The 16649-nt window shown below is 49.2% G+C and overlaps 1 protein-coding gene across 5 annotated transcripts in view; it reads right to left on the bottom strand.

The window, feature by feature from the left end:
* The window catches only part of Rbp6 (RNA-binding protein 6), a 720663-nt gene that overhangs the window by 117861 nt on the left and 586153 nt on the right, over nucleotides 1–16649 (bottom strand). For all 5 annotated transcript variants that reach the window (XM_076903951.1, XM_076903952.1, XM_076903949.1 and 2 more), the window contains one exon: nucleotides 14179–14227. In XM_076903951.1, coding sequence (XP_076760066.1) covers nucleotides 14179–14227 — 49 coding nt within the window. The remainder of the gene's footprint in view (nucleotides 1–14178; nucleotides 14228–16649) is intronic.

Genomic DNA, 16649 nt, shown 5'->3' on the forward strand with positions numbered 1-16649 from the left:
AGAAAGGTAGGAGAAAGAGCGGCAGAATGAACGAGAGGTAGCTACTAGGGTGGGTAATACGGGGTGGAACGGACGTAACGAACATTGCGCTTATTTATCCGGCTGTTTTTCATCCGCGGCGCTCGGGTTACTTCGATACCTCGACAACGGATGGCTCTACGGGCCCTGTCTGCCGCGCGCTTGACACAGATACACATCCAGCGCACTTTTTAATTCTGTTTTAATCTCCGAGTTATTGCTACTCCAGAGCCCGCCGCGCGGGTCTCACCAGCCATTCATCGGCCGTGTATCTCAAATACACCGCGTACCTATACGATCTCGCTTCGACGACGGGAATAATGGACCACGGATACATTATAGCGCACCAGTATCGCGGCTGACGTGGAATACCTACGAACACGCGCGCCTTCGACTTTTCACTTCCTTTCTATCGTGTTCCATCATGTTCGAATTTTGTACGACGATGACGACGACGACAATGGTCGCGCGATGATCAATTCGTGAAATTTCGAGGAAACGACTCGACACGGTACTTAGTCTGGTACCGTTTCTCTTTACCAGTGTTCTCTTCGCGAGGACAATGCATCCCTTCCTTTCTATCGTGTTTCGTCATGTTCGAATTTTGTACGACGATGACGATGACGATGATCGCGCGATGATCAATTCGAGAAATTTCGAGGAAACGACTCGACACGGCACTCAGTCCGGTACCGTTTCTCTTTACCAGTGTTGTCTTCGCGAGGACAATGCAGCGCGTCGCGGATGGCGCCGCGTCTGTTTGATTAAAAAATATATCGCGGTTTCTTCTGCCGCCAGGACCTCCGCTCGCGATATTAATATTCCTGGGCGGTAGCAGGGTGCACGCGCGCCACCGCCGCCACTCCCGTCGTAATTGTCCAAACGCGCGGTATTGTCGAAGATTAATGTTACTCCTGGGATCGGGTTAACTCGGCGCAATGTGAATCTGCGGCCGTGCCGCGGTTTAGCGTACGCGTAACTACTTTGCGGAACACGCTCGAAGAACCCGGGCATTAGAAGTGCGCCGGGTGGTTGTGTTTTGTTGTTGCCGGTGTTTGATGTAATTTCGCCGGTTCCCGTGGCCGTAATGCTTGAGTAAAAGCGTATCAACTTCCGCGCGGCGAAGTCTAATTCAAGTGAAACGTGTCGCAGTCGCTGAGCATCCTACAGGATACCTGCTACTTTTAATAACGCGGTGCAACGGGTATTCACGCGACCCGATAGATCGAGCACTCTATCAGCCAAACGCTCGCGTGATTGATTTATCGTACGCTTCCTTTAAACGAAGTAACTCTACGACTTCCGTGCTCAATTTATAATTCACAGATCGAAAAGTAATTTCTGACTTCCCTTGAATTGAATTCGATTCAATTCGAAATTGATTAACCCTGAAAAACAGCGATTACTTTCGCCCACATAAAATTCATTTCTTTCAATCTGGAATTAAAAAACTGGCTTATGAATTTTTCACGTAGCGCCAGAGAGTGAAAATTAGAGCATCTAGATGGTCGAAGCTGTAAAAGCGTCGCGGTGTCTATGATTTTTAAAACGATCCGGCTATCCAGCGGCGATGTAACAGTGGCCACGGTGCGCGCGTTCAATTTCCGTCTGGCGTAACACCATCGACGATCATGACCGTCTCGTCCTGGACTTTTTCCCTCGTCCGGCGTTAAACACGCCGCGGGCACACAGAGACGAGCACTCCACCCTTCGATCAACAGAGCCCCGGCAGCCAGGAACCATTCGGTAGAAAGGGGCGCGCTCATACGTTCGGCTGTTTGACAGCGAAGCGTTTAAACGCGAAATGCGATCGGTTAAGTGTGCCAATCATTGGCAGGGCGTTCGAGAGAGTCAAATAGAGGTTCGGAGCTCGAAATCGCGCCGTCATACACGGGCGTAGAATTACGAGCCTCACTCTGGGGGGATCGGTTATGGGGTTGGCTGATAGAAGAGGGTGCCGGATGGGTCGAGGCGGATTCGTAATTCTGTCGCGACTATCTCTGCAATCACGAGGCTGCTGCAGTTTACGAGAGCGGAGTGATTCGTGTTCGAAATCAATTAATGGAAGAGCAATTTTAGCAGACTCTGCAATAGTTGGTAGTCTTTTTTTTTAGGAAGGAAGTAAAGCGTAACAATCTTTAAATAGACTCCAGAATCGACGAAGCGAACGCGTGCGAAGGGAATACATATTCCGGATTAGCGCAGTGCGCGTGGATTGTTTACACGTTGTATTAGTCGGTAATTCCACTGTATACTCTTCCATTCAATTGCGTTCTAGCGGCGAACCTGGAACTCCTACGAAAATCCGGCTCCTCGAGCGATTCCCTGTTGTTTCTTCGATTGATTAAGATCAACTTTCCCCAGCACTCCTGTTCTAAATCAACAGCAAGTTACGCAAGATTATCGCGTCACGAGGTATTTGAGTACAACCAATTCAATCGAACAATCAGATAAAAAATACACTAAACGTAGAATATACAATTTTCTAAATCAATAAACTCAAATACATCGATTCCTTCACCGTACGTCTCAGCCACAGAAGTACCGTTATTCGCAGCAACTGCAAGAACGCTCGCCACAACGATAACCCCAAAAAAGAGGCGACATCAAACCACGATAAATCAAACTAACCTCGACAGCAACAAGGATTCATCGCATCCCAAACTGTACTAGTTCGCAAACGGTGCACCTCGCAGCCCCCAACGACGTGTGCACCGCCAGTTTCCAAGGCTCCAGCCAGCACTAAAGACCACGTACAGGCAATATATATGCCGGATCGATACTTTCCTATCTTCATCGTGCATGATACGCGCCATATGTCCCGCGCGGTGCATGATCGAGAACCGCCAGGCCACTTGGACGTCCGCGTGTCGCCTCGAACTCGTACGAAGGTCCGCGTCGGAGGAAACTTCGCCTGGGACGTTCTCCGTCGGTCGCTCGATCGATTCGTCGATTCGAACGAGGCTGGCAAGAGTTTCGAGGCGACAGCGGCTAGCCGCGGGCGCGGTAACAGGACGCCTGCAGTCAATGCGAGCAACTCCATTCACCTGTACCTTGCCACTGCTAATCGAGCAACTCCCCCGTGGCTGCTACCCCGCGCGCATCCCCCTCCGCAGCCCTATTATTATACTTCCGAACGTCTCGAGATGCTGAGCTGTTACGCGCGCGGATAGTGATTAAGCTAACGATGGCCACGGCTGATTCCGTACGCGCGATCTCCGCCTCGAGTCCGATCGGATAGGGGATGCTCTTTATGCGTTTGTGACAGTATCGTTGCGATGGCTCGCGAAATTTGATCGTTTTGGTAGCCGCATCGAGACAGTTGAGACGCTGAATGGAGATTGCGCGGGTTTCTGAGTTTGGAGCACGTGCTTTGTAGGGGAGATTAAATCTGAATGGCCACTGTTGTGCGTTCGACCGCGGGAGGAGGTCTGGTGATTAATTATTGTTATGTGTATCTGAATTGGCGGTATTATAATGGTAACGCGATACACGGTGGTGGAGCTGGGATAGATTGTATTTAAATGAGCGATTAGTGGTTCTATCTTTCTTGAGAGAGATTTAGAGAGGAGCATGAGGGTGCATTTTAAGGTATGAGTATTTCTTACGAGCATTGAACACTTTAGTTAAGCAGAGTAGAGAATAGTCATCGTTCTCTACTAACCCTATTGCTTTCCATTGTATTTGCGTTCACCGAATCGAGCAGATCCCGTTGAATAGTAACGCGTACAGGAACGGTATGTTTGACAATGAATATTTATCGTCCCCCAGATCGGGCTTAATGAGAGGGCGAGAGGAAATCGCAGTCGAATCGGGGATGCAATTCGCGCCTGTTCTGCATGTCGCTTTTCAACTTCTTCCTTTGAATTATTTAAAGAAATTTCATTTACCAGGGCTTCGAGCATCCCCAGCGCCTCATCCCTCATTGCATTCTATTACCCGTGATTACTTTTCAATCTACCAAACAAGCTGTTACTTAGTATTCAAGTATGAACGCACGATTGTTTCTACAATCAAATGGATTTCTACTTCGCAGCGAATTAGACGTTTACGGGTGTTATCAAAAACATCGTTTCGTATATTCCATTCGTTCTCTACGTTCGTTGGCTTAATTCATTTCCGGAATCTCAGCAGCTACACGTTTCAAGGCGGGATTTACCTCGAAATAATCCCAACACTAATTCCGTCAGTCTCCCGGCGTTTCTCCTTCCTCGTCCGCGACACTTTTTTCCTCCGCCCGGTGGAAGCGAGCCGTGCGCGAGCTGCGGGGGCTGCAGCTCGAAATGCATGCATCTGGAACGACCACGCCTCGAGGGTGCCGCGCGACGGGCTGCGACGTAGGTTAGAAAAGAGGGATCGCGCGAACCAGGACGACAACGACGACGACGACGACGACGACGACGGCGACGACGGCGACGATGACTACGACAACGACGACGACGACTCGAGAGGGCCACTTACGTTTGAATTTTAAATTCTCCCCTCTGGATGGAAGATTTTCCGGAGGCGAGGCATACGGATGGCAAAAGGCAAAAGAAGGAGGACACCACGGCGATGGATTAAGCTCGCCGAAGCACGAACGAGACGAAGGGGTCAAGTTGGTACGGATGAGACCAGCATTCTGGATAGAGGCGGGCACAGACGGACAGAAAGCGAAGAGGACGGGAAGGAGACGGAAGAAAACGACGATGGAAAGAGCTGCCGCGCGATAGAGCTAAGGGAGAGACACTTCGCGACCTTCCGGTCCTCTGCACACCGCTCGAACCGATCTACTCTTCACTCTCTTCTCGGCTACAGAGAGAAATCGGTGCCCTCCGTTTCAATCTTCTTTCCTGGGTTCTCCGTCTCTTCCACGCTTCCTTCTCCGCTCCACGCTTTGACGGAGTGCCTACTCTTCATTTTCTTCTCTCCTTTCTCTCTTCCTTTTTCATTCTCCCGTTCTTTCTCGATTACATCTGACTACCGTTCGGATTCTATCCTCTGCTTTCTCGCTTCGACTCGATACTCGCAACGGCGTTGTTCTTATCTGGCGTTCGAAAGACAGTCCGATAGACCTCGAGCTGAGAGTCGCGAGCTAACGCTCGATCCGGCGCAGGCCTACGAAATTGCAGTCGGAGCGGCTCGATTGAATCGCGCGAGGTACCTCGCGCGTAACACCCCCGGGGTACGAGGCAGGAGGACGCGGATGGGCGTACAGGGAGGCACGGGAAATACGTTTACGTCTATGGGATCGTGGATTATGCGGCAGACGGGGCGGATCCGACGATAAATATGTGCGACTGTGCGTGGCCTGCTGCGAGACGGTGCGAAATGCCGTTAAGGATGAGATTCGGGGAGGAAATTGAAAGGTGTAGATTGTGCTGCTTTATACGTTGCTTGTTGAGTGCGAAAATAGAAGAGCATTCGTGTGCCCGGGTTCCGATGTCAATGCGAGAATTTGTAGTCTACCTGTTACAGTTTCCGACATATTCTCGATGCCATTACACCTACACTGAAACAATACAAATCTGTAAAGACATAAATACATTTTCAATAATATTTTCATCCGACATCACGAGTAAAAGTTGTTGAATTTAACTGGAAGTCTTCAGATATCGATAAATATATCTTTTCCATGGCAGAGAAAATATTCTATTATTATTCAGGCAATTATTCTGAAACAACAACTCGTATCACTCAACGTGGGAAGGATTAAGAAAGAGGGCGGAAAATAAAGCGAGCGAGAGTTAAACGGCAGTATCTCGAGGATTTCATATCGAGGAGGCGGGCCAAACTCCGATGCAATCGCGCGCGAAATGCGCGCTGCGTCTGGCAGTCGGTTAAACCGGTGTAGCTCGAAAAAAGGGACGCGAAGAAAATGGCACGGTTGGAAGGGGTGGGTTGTACGGGAAGGAAAATCGCGGCGGTGGTAGTTCGAGGAAAAGTGGCGGGACCGTCTTCCGCGTTTCAATATTTCAGAATCTCCTTGGCCCATCCCCTTCGTCTACTCGCGTCTCTCTCTCTGCTGTTGGTCGCGCGACGATTCTCTCCGCTCCGAATACAGCGTGACGGACGGTCGTAATGCAGGTGGCAATTGGAGCGTGTCGATGCGCCTTTCTCCGACGGATCCTCGATCGTAATAGAATGGAAGGGAACCGCCCCTCCCTCTGCGCGCGGACCTTTTTCTTTTCAACCCCGAAAACCGTCCGGATTATGTTATGCATGCTGGGCGTCGCGCGTTCCCTATCTCGCTGATAAAGATTCCCTATCTCGTCGGTGGATCTGGATTTAAGGAAATCGCTGGAAGCCCACCCGGACGGGGACGTCCGATCGTCGACGCGGAAACGCGGGGATCAGTGCTCCTTCCCTCGACAATGGTATATTGCTTGCGTTGTTTTTCGGTTCAGACCTTTCGTTCTCGTCGGAAATGAAGACACGGATATTTATTGGTTAATATCGACGGTCGTTCTTCTTGACTTCTGAGTTCGATGCGCGAGCGTATACGAAAGGGTGCATGAAATATCGTTGAAAAATGCCAAAAGTTCATCGTTGAATTTTGAAAGAGCTCCTGCTGTTAATAGTTAAGGTGAAGATGTACGTATTCAATGTTTGAAAAAGTTCGTGGGGTAAAAGGAATAATTATTGAGAAGCAAAGATGAATATGGTGGGAAGGAATTTGTATTCAACAGAGTTCTGATTATGTATGAAGAGCAGATGATTAATATTTATTTTGGTTATAGAAAATGTATTTTCTTTAAGTTCAGCTACACGAAACTTCAGTTTTCTTTGTTAATAAAACTTCGCACCGTGGAGGAGCATTAAAACGAACAAGTTTATATACTCCTTTTGTAACTTGCACACTGTGAACTTTGGACATAAAGGTAGATATGCTATGTTACTCTTCTAACTTTCAGACTCTTTTGAATCGTGTCATTTATGATGAAAATAAGAACCAACTCCATTATTATTGCAATTAAAATAAAAATAAAAATTTAACGATGGCGTTACAAATAAATGTTAAAAATAACAATTGTTTAAAAATTCCTAACAAGAGAAACGTAATGTTACGTGCGTCAACTAATTTCGTAAAATAAATTGTAACGAAAGAGCGCGTTGTACCACGAAGGCGTAGGAGTTTCCGAGATCCTTTATATAACCTTTCCCCTCCATAGAAAACGTACGAGCGAAGTTCAAATAGAATACCCGCCTACTCCAGTTACACTCGTATACCAATTTTACATGAAACGTATTTACCGTAAAATCTCACGGAGAGCCCTCGACTCGTAAATCAAGGAAAACTGCTTATTTCTCAATCCCGTTTATCGCAGTGTTGTACCAATCCTTAACCAATTCCAAAGACTCCGGCCAGATCGACGATCAGATAAACGAACCTCGAGCGTTCCTCGCGCGCTCGCCGATAAGGCGGTCCGCGTTTCCATTTGAAAGGACCGTCGGAGTCCGCCTCGGCCGGCGTCGGCTCTCGAAATAGGAAATCGTCGATAACTCAGGGCGAAGGGGCGCGCGAGGGTGGAATGCCGCGGCGGGGCGGAACGGAAGCAGCGTCGCGTTTTAGGCTGGATTCGGGAACGCCGACCGTGCGCGCGCGATCCTTTACGTAACATCCGTGACCCGCGGACCATCCATCGTTCAGGAAAGTTTCCGTCCGTCGGCTGGTCGACTTCCGCCGCGCGGAGTTTTCGAAAGTTGCAACGACGCGCGAAACCATCCTCTGATAGCGGCGGCTCCGAGGGAGAGATATTCACGTTGCTGGATGCTCCCAAAAGGCGATGCCTTGAGAGTTTCTTTGGCCGACTAAAGCCCGGCTACCCGCCGGCAACGGAGGGGAAAAATTTCGCCTCGCGACGCGGAGGGCCCGCGGATCCTTCATAAAAGACACGATATTTTCATGAGAGCGCGGCATCAAGCCCTGTGCACCGTGGGGAAAACTTTTCGACACGCTTCGCCGAATACGGGAATTTTTTAAACCCTCCGCAGACCGATGCTGAACGCGCTAACATTCCCGTAACAACGTTTACCAGCCTCTGTGCGGAATTTATTTCCAGGGTATCTCGTCGTGTTCCCGACGATACTCGAGATTTCTTCTTTCCTCAATTTTTTTTTTACAATAATATGCTCGCTTTTTCGCGATACGCTATAGGTTTAATTTTTCCGGCTCGTCGAGTCGTGACAAAAAACCTTCGTACTTTTACTTTTACACCGAAGTGGAAGTTGTTAATTTTCGTGTTCGGAAATACCGCGTTAAACAAATATAAATTCGTAACAAAACATTATTGTATTAATTACGGGCACTACGTAAATTGGCAAGTGATACAATAAGTACTCCGAGCGCCGCGGAAGTCGTACGCGGCTACTAATTATTTCATTTGAAAATCTAGCCGCAAAAAGGTCGTAGAAATAACCCGTGCGCCAGGAACTCCTTTCATCTCGCAACTTTTCTCATTCATATCGCCGAAAAATAAACACCCACGACAGCGGCTACGCTTTCAACCCCTGCGACACCGTCCCTACAGATCCAAACTCCCTCGCATTTCCGTGAAAGGCGTACGCACCAAAATCGCCGGCAACGCGGCGTGAACGTTCCGTCGCGACGCTCTCTCACTCTCTCTCTCTTTCTCTCTCTCTCTGTCCCTCTCTTCCTATATACGCGTTCCATGGGGTTATCGATCGCGGTCCCGCAATTACCAATCAAGAACCAGCAACGCGGAACTCTCCCGTGGAAATCAATCTCAGCTTTCCGCTCGACTACGCGCGTCGTACCAATTCCGTGATGCTGTGCGGACAGACAGAGACAGAGAGAGAAAGAGGGAGAGAGAACACGAGATATAGATAAAGAGATAGAGTGAGAGAGAGAGAGAGAGGGGTGATCTTACGAGTTACCTTAGTACGAGTTACGCGCACAGAGAGCCGTACGGTAACCGAAGCGCGAGTGCTAGAAACAGCTTCGAAACTATTTCCAACCGATCCGTGGGCAGAGTTGCGAACCCAAGCTGCAACTATTCGAAGCGATGGGTGCGGCTGGGTGCATACGTGAGCGCGAGTTCGAGTCGAAACCGGAGGGTTCGCCGCGCGTCGCGCGAGTTGGTTAGAGTCGCGAAATTCCCGATGACTCTGACCCCGGAACCGGAAACGGCACCCATGCCATCCGATGCCACAGCGGCGCGGGGATTACCGTCAAACTGGCATAACGTATCCGGTTGGCCCGCTGACACTGGCCGACTTGCGTAGCCTCAGCAAACTTCTCCCGTCTACGCGGAGATTCTCCCTGACCAGCGAGGAGGAAACCTGGAGACAGCCTTGGGTAATTGCGTCCACCGCGGACCAAGCCGCCACTTCGAGACACGTGGGATTCTCTAGCTTCGTTAAGTCGAGACTTTGCGACGTGCCGCGTCCGCCATGATTACACCGTTCTCCCCCGTTGGACGAGGTGGAGACGTCGGCGGTGGCGCTGGTCTGCGTTGATTGCGAAGAACGAGTTGTTTCGTCGGGGCTGGCGTGAAGTATTGCGATGAGAATCTTGGACGGAGACGGCTCTTGCTTTGAACATTCGCACGGTCTGTTTTAATGAATCGTTCAAGTCTCGCCAAGTTCTAGTCACGTACAGATTGATACGCAATTTGCTGGATACGAAAGATTCGAGCTATTCTTTCATCTAAAATTTTCGAGATATTTCTTTTCACTTCACTACCTACGCACGTTCGAAATGATGAACGTCGAATTGCTGATAAGAGATCCATCTGTACCTCTGTTGGAAAAAAGACAGACCATCAGGGGACTCTATAAAACATGGAATTAAGGATCCAAGCGCGATTTCCTTGAGGCCCGTATCCTATCTACCCGATCATCGCCGATGCGCGAACCGAAAAGAGAGGTTCGTCGAACGATCGACCAGGCTGGACGCGTTCCTTTGACGCGCGTGTTCACGCATGAGCGGGCACGTCCTTCTTCTTTTGGACCATCGCCGGTAGGCAATCAAGGAGGACCATGGAAGCGGTCCTGACCGATGCAGGAGCGCACACACCCCGTCCAGAAGCGATGCGCCAGCAATTTATGACAAGGTACACGCGCAAACGCACACGTACGTACCCCTAGACCGTCTATACAAACTCGATCGCGTGCACGCGCAAACATACACACGGGCAAGCGTTCAGTTTGCTCCCGTCCGCGCGCGTACACGTACACCTCTGTGTACGCGAGTGTTGGCGGGGTAGCTACGGAACCGTGGCGCTCGTCTCTACCTTATAGGTGCCCCACCGCCCCATCATCCCCTTCAACCACCCTCGAATCCCACCGCGTAAGGGTGGAGCTCACCAAGAGAAAATCCTTTGGCCAGCGAAGCTTGGATAATCGCGCCTCCGAGCCATAGTCGCGCCTCCGAGCCGGAGAAAGGCCAGCGCCGTGCAGAGGGAAGACACGCTTTGCTGCAATTGCAGCGGCTGCCCATCCGCGTGGAAATCATAGCTCGCTGCGGGACTCGAAATTGTCCGGAAACGCTCGGATTCTTCTTTCAACGGTGGCGCGGTGAAACGGGCGGCGGTGGCGATGCGACGGCGATGCGGCCAGAGGCGAGGCGACTCTTCTTCGGGGATTTGAACGTGAACGGGTCGCGCCATCGACCACCATGTCTCTCCGCTCTCTCTCTCTCTCTCTCTTTCTATCCCTTTGTAATTCCGACACGGGCCACGACCGCTGTTCCGCTTCCTGACGACCTCGCTCGCGTTGATACGCAGTTCCTCCGTTGATCGAAATCGAATCTGGGTTAGGGAGCGACGTTTTAAACGACCTTGAACGAACAACCGCTCGTTCCTGTCACTGGGATGGCTGTCGGAGAAATGGTGTCGGATAGTCGTAACCGTGACGTCTACCATCGTCCCTTTACACGACCATTCACCAGCACATTCGTTTCCTGATTCCAGTGGATGTAAGGGAGACGTTTTCTGGATTGTCGCTCCTCGCGTTTGAATCCTTCTTGGTCCCACCTTCGAGTGGGAGATGCAAATCTCGAGTATCGCTTGAGAACTCTCCTCTTACCTTTTTAAAGCTCTTGTAACGATCAGAAGTAAAGGAAGATGATTTCATGTTTCTGGCGAACACGAAATATTTTTTTCTTTCTATGTCAACATTCAGTAGATATTTTCATCGCGTTAAACACGAGCTACGTATTCTAATGCCGATTATTCACGCTCGAGTATACCGCACATTTTGCCACAGCCGTGCAGCCGAAAGGGGAGTAACGAGCGGTAAAATAAGATCCATCGCTGTTTCCCTTGATTGCGTCCGAGTGGTTACTCGCGCGTCGTTCACAGAAAATCCGACGATAATCCCCTTAGGGGTCAGGGACCGGCTACGGAAGTGCCATATTGTGAAATCTGCCGGAGAACAGTGATGTTCGAGGTTTGAGGTTCGCAGACTCGCCCGACGGGGGATGGTATTGGATGTCATCGCGAGAGAGATTACGCGCCGCTTTGAAAGAGCCCCCGCGCCAACCCCCTCGGTTCTTCTCTTTCTCCTTCTTCCCAGCCGGTTTTTTCCTCCCCTTTTCCCACCGTCCCTCGCCTCTCTTTCTCCGCCAGAGGTGCACACCGCTATTTCACCCGCTCCTTTCCACGGTGTCGTCCGTTTGCTCAGACGCGCGACGCTCGTCTCGCCCGCGCCAGCCGTCTTCTTCTCTCACCCCCTCCGAGTCGAGGCGGCAAGAAACCCCTGTGGCATTGAAGGGAGCCAGCTTTCATATCCCATTTGCCCCTATTTTTCATAAGCGATATTAGAATCTATCACCGGGACCCGGCAGGCACTCCACTCGAGAGCAGAAGGGATGAAAACGAATCGAGGGCCACGGGCGCCGCGGTGGGGTTAAAGGGGCGACGGGGGGCGGCTGGAGGACGCGCCTCGGATACCGTTAAAAAAGATAGAGAGCCGCGCGATTATCGGTCGGGTGGGGTACCTCGATCGCTGACGATTATCGACCCTATTCAGCCGACGATGTGAATGGATCCAGGGCTCGCGACAGCGAGGCCCTTGCCATTCGTATTCCCTCTCTCCCTTCCCCGCGTCGTTCCCTGAATCTCTTACTATGTCTGTTCCTACCGCCAGCAGACGGAGGCGGGAGTCGAGCTGGCGCATACATTACACTAGCGGCCTGATATTTCATTCATCCTAACGCTCGAGAGTTCGACTTTAGATTGCCGCATAGATTGAAGTGTTTCCTATTTGGTTATTCAAGATCCTCCGCAGAGGTGTCGTTAAAAATATTTCACGACATCCGTGTAGCGTTAGAAGAGTAAGCTTGACGGATGTTTGAGAAATTTTTGATAACCGAAAGTGTTTGCGCCATGACTTGGAAACGTAACGACTGCTTACTAATTAATTATGCCACGTGTCCTTCTTTCGAGTCTTGGTGACAGTTGAATCGAGTACATCTTTTATTCGAGACGTACACGTGCCTGATAACTAATGCATAGGAGTGTACTCAATTTCGCTGAATCGTCTCGAATCGAATATCGTATCAATCATCCGGCACGTCCAGGCCAACCGCTAATTTATACTGACCTCAACGAATTACCGATATTAAAAGAAAATCCTTCATAGCGCCCACCACCCTCTGCCAGGGAGTCCGAAACGGGAACTAGTTCCCTCTATCGCTCGGCTCGTTTCGTAACAATTTATTCATATCGCCTCGTTTATCTCTTAATCTACGCTATCGTACCGCTAAGTCGGAAACGTAGGGTGCCGCGCGAAACATTCGGAGCGACCTTTGCCAGCGCGGAAGGAAAGGAAAAAAAAAGAAAAAAAAAGAAAGGAAAGCGAACGATAACAGATGGTGTTATGCTAATTTTATAGGCCCACCCACGTTCTCGCTCCACCCGTTCCCGCCTCCCCACCCTTTTTCGTCTTCTTTTCGCCCGGTTCCTTTCGACTTCTAATCGAGCCACGATGAATTTACATTTTTCGTATTTCCCTCCGCGGGAAACGGAATTCCTCCGGTCGTTTGTACACGTAGTACGCGCGTCGGATGTAAATGCTCGGCCGTTTCGATTCCTGGCACGCGTCCCTTCTTTTATTCTTTATGTTAATAGCACCTGAATAAAAACCCGCGTAACCGACCGCCGCGATCGGCCCATTGTTATGCGTGACGCGATCCAATGAAATTCAAAGTCGCCGCCGCGTTTATGCCGCCCTGCAACTTCGCGTAGACGACATTGATAACGTTACCGACATAATATTTGGGAACGGTTGGCTGAAGACAATTACCATGACGAAGAATCATGTCCGCTCAGTATAACTGCTGAATGTTTCAACCAGCGAACGAAGTCGTTCTCCTTGACATAAGGGGATGTTCATCGAAATGATAATTGCTATCGTTAATATTTAATCTCTTGAAAATTCATGGAATTTAATTAGTTACCATGCTGATTTTGTATCGCTGGTTTGTACGGAATTACTGAAAAAATATTTCACCAGCGAACCCTCCTCATTTAGCGACCTATATTTTACAAATTTGAGGGATTTTCCAATTTATCTCAAAGTTTCAGCTATATTTGAAGCGAGGAATTTATCTGGCACACGGATGTTCCGATCGAGCGTTCATCGGGTTCGATGAAAAACGCCGGGAAATTTCCCCAGCCGGCGTCGCCCGATCGGAGAGGGTTGGATCGCGCGTCGCGTCGACGAAGTCGCAAGAAAGGCGCGCGTTAACGTTGAATCACGCAATCACCGTCGTGATTAACGGGCCGATATAATCGATCGCGGCGTCAAATTAATGTTATTTATCTTCGGCCGCGCCCGACGCTGGCGCATCGGCGTCGCGCGTATCATACGTAATTACTAATTATAGTTTCGAGCCGGCTCGTTAATTACTCGTGCCCGTGATCAGCGCGAACGAAACACGCCGGTGTTATTGACTCGCTAAACAGAGAATGGTCTCGGCCATATTTTCAGCGTATTTGCGAACACGGGGCGGACTTAGTCGTCGCGCGTGCACGCGTGTGTGCCGCGCGCGACGCGCGAACGAAATTTCGACGCGCGATGTCGCCGGTCCTCTCGCGTAACAACGATCGCCGGTGATTAAACAGCAATTAACCGAGCCACAGGCATCGAATTATTATATCGCGATAGGAACAGACCGGTTCCCATAGACTGGAGAAAATTGTAAATTTCACTCACCTCTGTGCCTGTTGGTCTGCTTGTCGAACATCAGCATGGCATCCTCGATCTGGAATTCGAAACGAAAAAAAAAAACACGTCAATTGATATTCTCGTGAGGATTAATTTCGACTAACTTAATTTATTGTTCGTTAGGTATGTTGGAACGCATATGGAATTTAATTTAATTTTTTTTTCTCTAGATCCATAGAAGGGTGGTAAAGAAATATGATAATTATATGGTAACGCATATGTGTAATTCCAACAGACCTAATGTATAATCGTTTCAGTATTCCAGAGAGCAGCTCGTAATCACGTTACAAGCAACCGTGGTAAATATACAGCGTAAGTAAAGTACAAGTAAAGCTCAACAAGACGTCAGAGTTTAACGTCATAAATTAGTAGCGACCCTTGCTCGATGTTACTGAAAAAAGCAACCCCGTCTACGTGTCAGGAGTCTAAAGTGCTCCGTTGAAAGCGTTATGGATCGTAAACAACCCTGTGGAAACAGCGTACCAGAACTTGGGGTAGCGCGACAAATTTTTGAAGGGCGATCAGCTTTCCTCCCCGAGAAAATTAGAGTTATACGATCCCGTACTACATAAAAAGTCCAAACCCTTAATTCTCTTCCCCTGCACTATTTCTTATCGCCACGATCTCATCGTAAATTAATCTCTTATCCTAATATAAACTATCTCCACGAATCCAACGATGTACCAACATCCTAAACAGTTCTTGTTTCAATAAAACATCGAAGATACACATTGCCACTTTTATTCTTTATTATTTTCCACGCGAAAGAGAAAATAATTTCCACATCTTTCCGCGATCACGTTGTAGCAAGTTGCGAGCAAAACGAGAGAAAATTCCAAGCGCTTCCGGATCGAACGTTAACCTAACTCTCGAGCGATCGTCGCCCCGGCGAAGGGATGAAGCCCCGATCTCGAATCGTAGATAGGATCGCTTGTATTCTTCCCGGAAGTACATGTGTGCCGTAAAGCACAGCTGGACCGAGATTTACGAAGCACCGTGGCGAGAAAGGCGTAACACGGGGATCGAGAATGGCGGGGGAGTTTGTAGCGCGGGTCGGTGGGGTTGCATGGGGGGTGGTGTGTTGTCGGTAAACGAAGTGCGAGCGGCGGAGGCGGGAAGGCGACGCGGCTAGTAGGATTTATGGGACAGTAGAAACAATAGGGATTACCTTTACCCCCTGCCAACCCCGTAGCCCATCTCCCTCCCCCGCTTTGTTCCTCCCTGCTTCCTGCGAAAGGACCGCAAGCACGAAACGATAGAAGTAACGGTCGCCCCGTTACCAGCTCGTGAAAACGCCTTGAAATTACATATTGCAGAGGAACGAGGACGCGCTCCATGCCTTGGAATAAGCTCATCATTGTTACCGTTGCTTCTCGCGTTGTCTCGCGACGCGTCGACTTCTGGTTCGCGCTCGACCATTTTGCTGGTCACGATGAAGAACGTAAGTCTACTTGCAGAGTTTTCGTTGGTCGATTTTACTGGCTACATCTGACAGAATCGAACGAATACGTGTTGTTGATTTGTGTAACAAGATCGTAAGGGGTGAGGGCTCGCTAAAGCCAGATGACATGGGTCAAGTAAAGCGTAAAGTACTTGGAGACTGGAAAGAAACCGTAACGTGGTGTACGTGGTAACGCTGTAGGAAATATTAGATTATGCGATTAACATTCGATGGACTTCGTGTCGCGAACGCGAGGGGTAGTTTCATCCCGTTTGCATCTGTCAACGGCGACGTAATTCCGTTCGCCGTTTCGAGTAATACGTTCAGCGGTGAAAGTAACATCGGAGGGGCGTGTCCGGTTAGGGTCGCGTTGATTTAGGGCGCCGTTCGAAAATGTTGGTCAGTGGAAGTAAAAGTAAGCGGACGGATGGCTGTCCCTTGTCATGTGTGTTGTCGCACAAGCGAGAGGTTCGAAATCAACCCTTTGCAATTTCCACTTTGTTTCCCTATGAGTGCGAGAAAAATTGTAGTCGATCGCAGTATTCTAATTCGATTCGTGCTTGATGCTGATGCAACGGTGTAGCAATGAAATATAATAATAAAATCATAAGGAGATAAAACATTACGTATCAGCATTATAGTGGATTAATTGCAATGGGAAGAATGCGGTAGAAATTCGAGTGGAATTCTTTTCGACCTCATTACTGAAAGTTCCGCAAACTCATTGATAATTACGAATAATAACGTACATTTTAAATCCATCTCTCAGAACAACGTTACGTATTCCACATCATTTTCATGCGTTACCATTCAGTCAATTTTATCATTTAATTTATTATTGCACGAACGTTCGATATCTCTCTTTCTCTCTCTGAATTAAATATATTTCCCTTTGTAATCCGTTTTTCTTCTCCAGGTCCGTCATGTTTATTACGCGGATGAAGATTGATACCAAAACATTCATCCGAGGTATCGTCTGGATTACGAACCGTGGTCGTTCTCGACACAGGGAGGTTTG

This window comes from Xylocopa sonorina, chromosome 11 (assembly GCF_050948175.1).
Source record: "Xylocopa sonorina isolate GNS202 chromosome 11, iyXylSono1_principal, whole genome shotgun sequence".
NCBI lineage: Eukaryota > Metazoa > Arthropoda > Insecta > Hymenoptera > Apidae > Xylocopa > Xylocopa sonorina.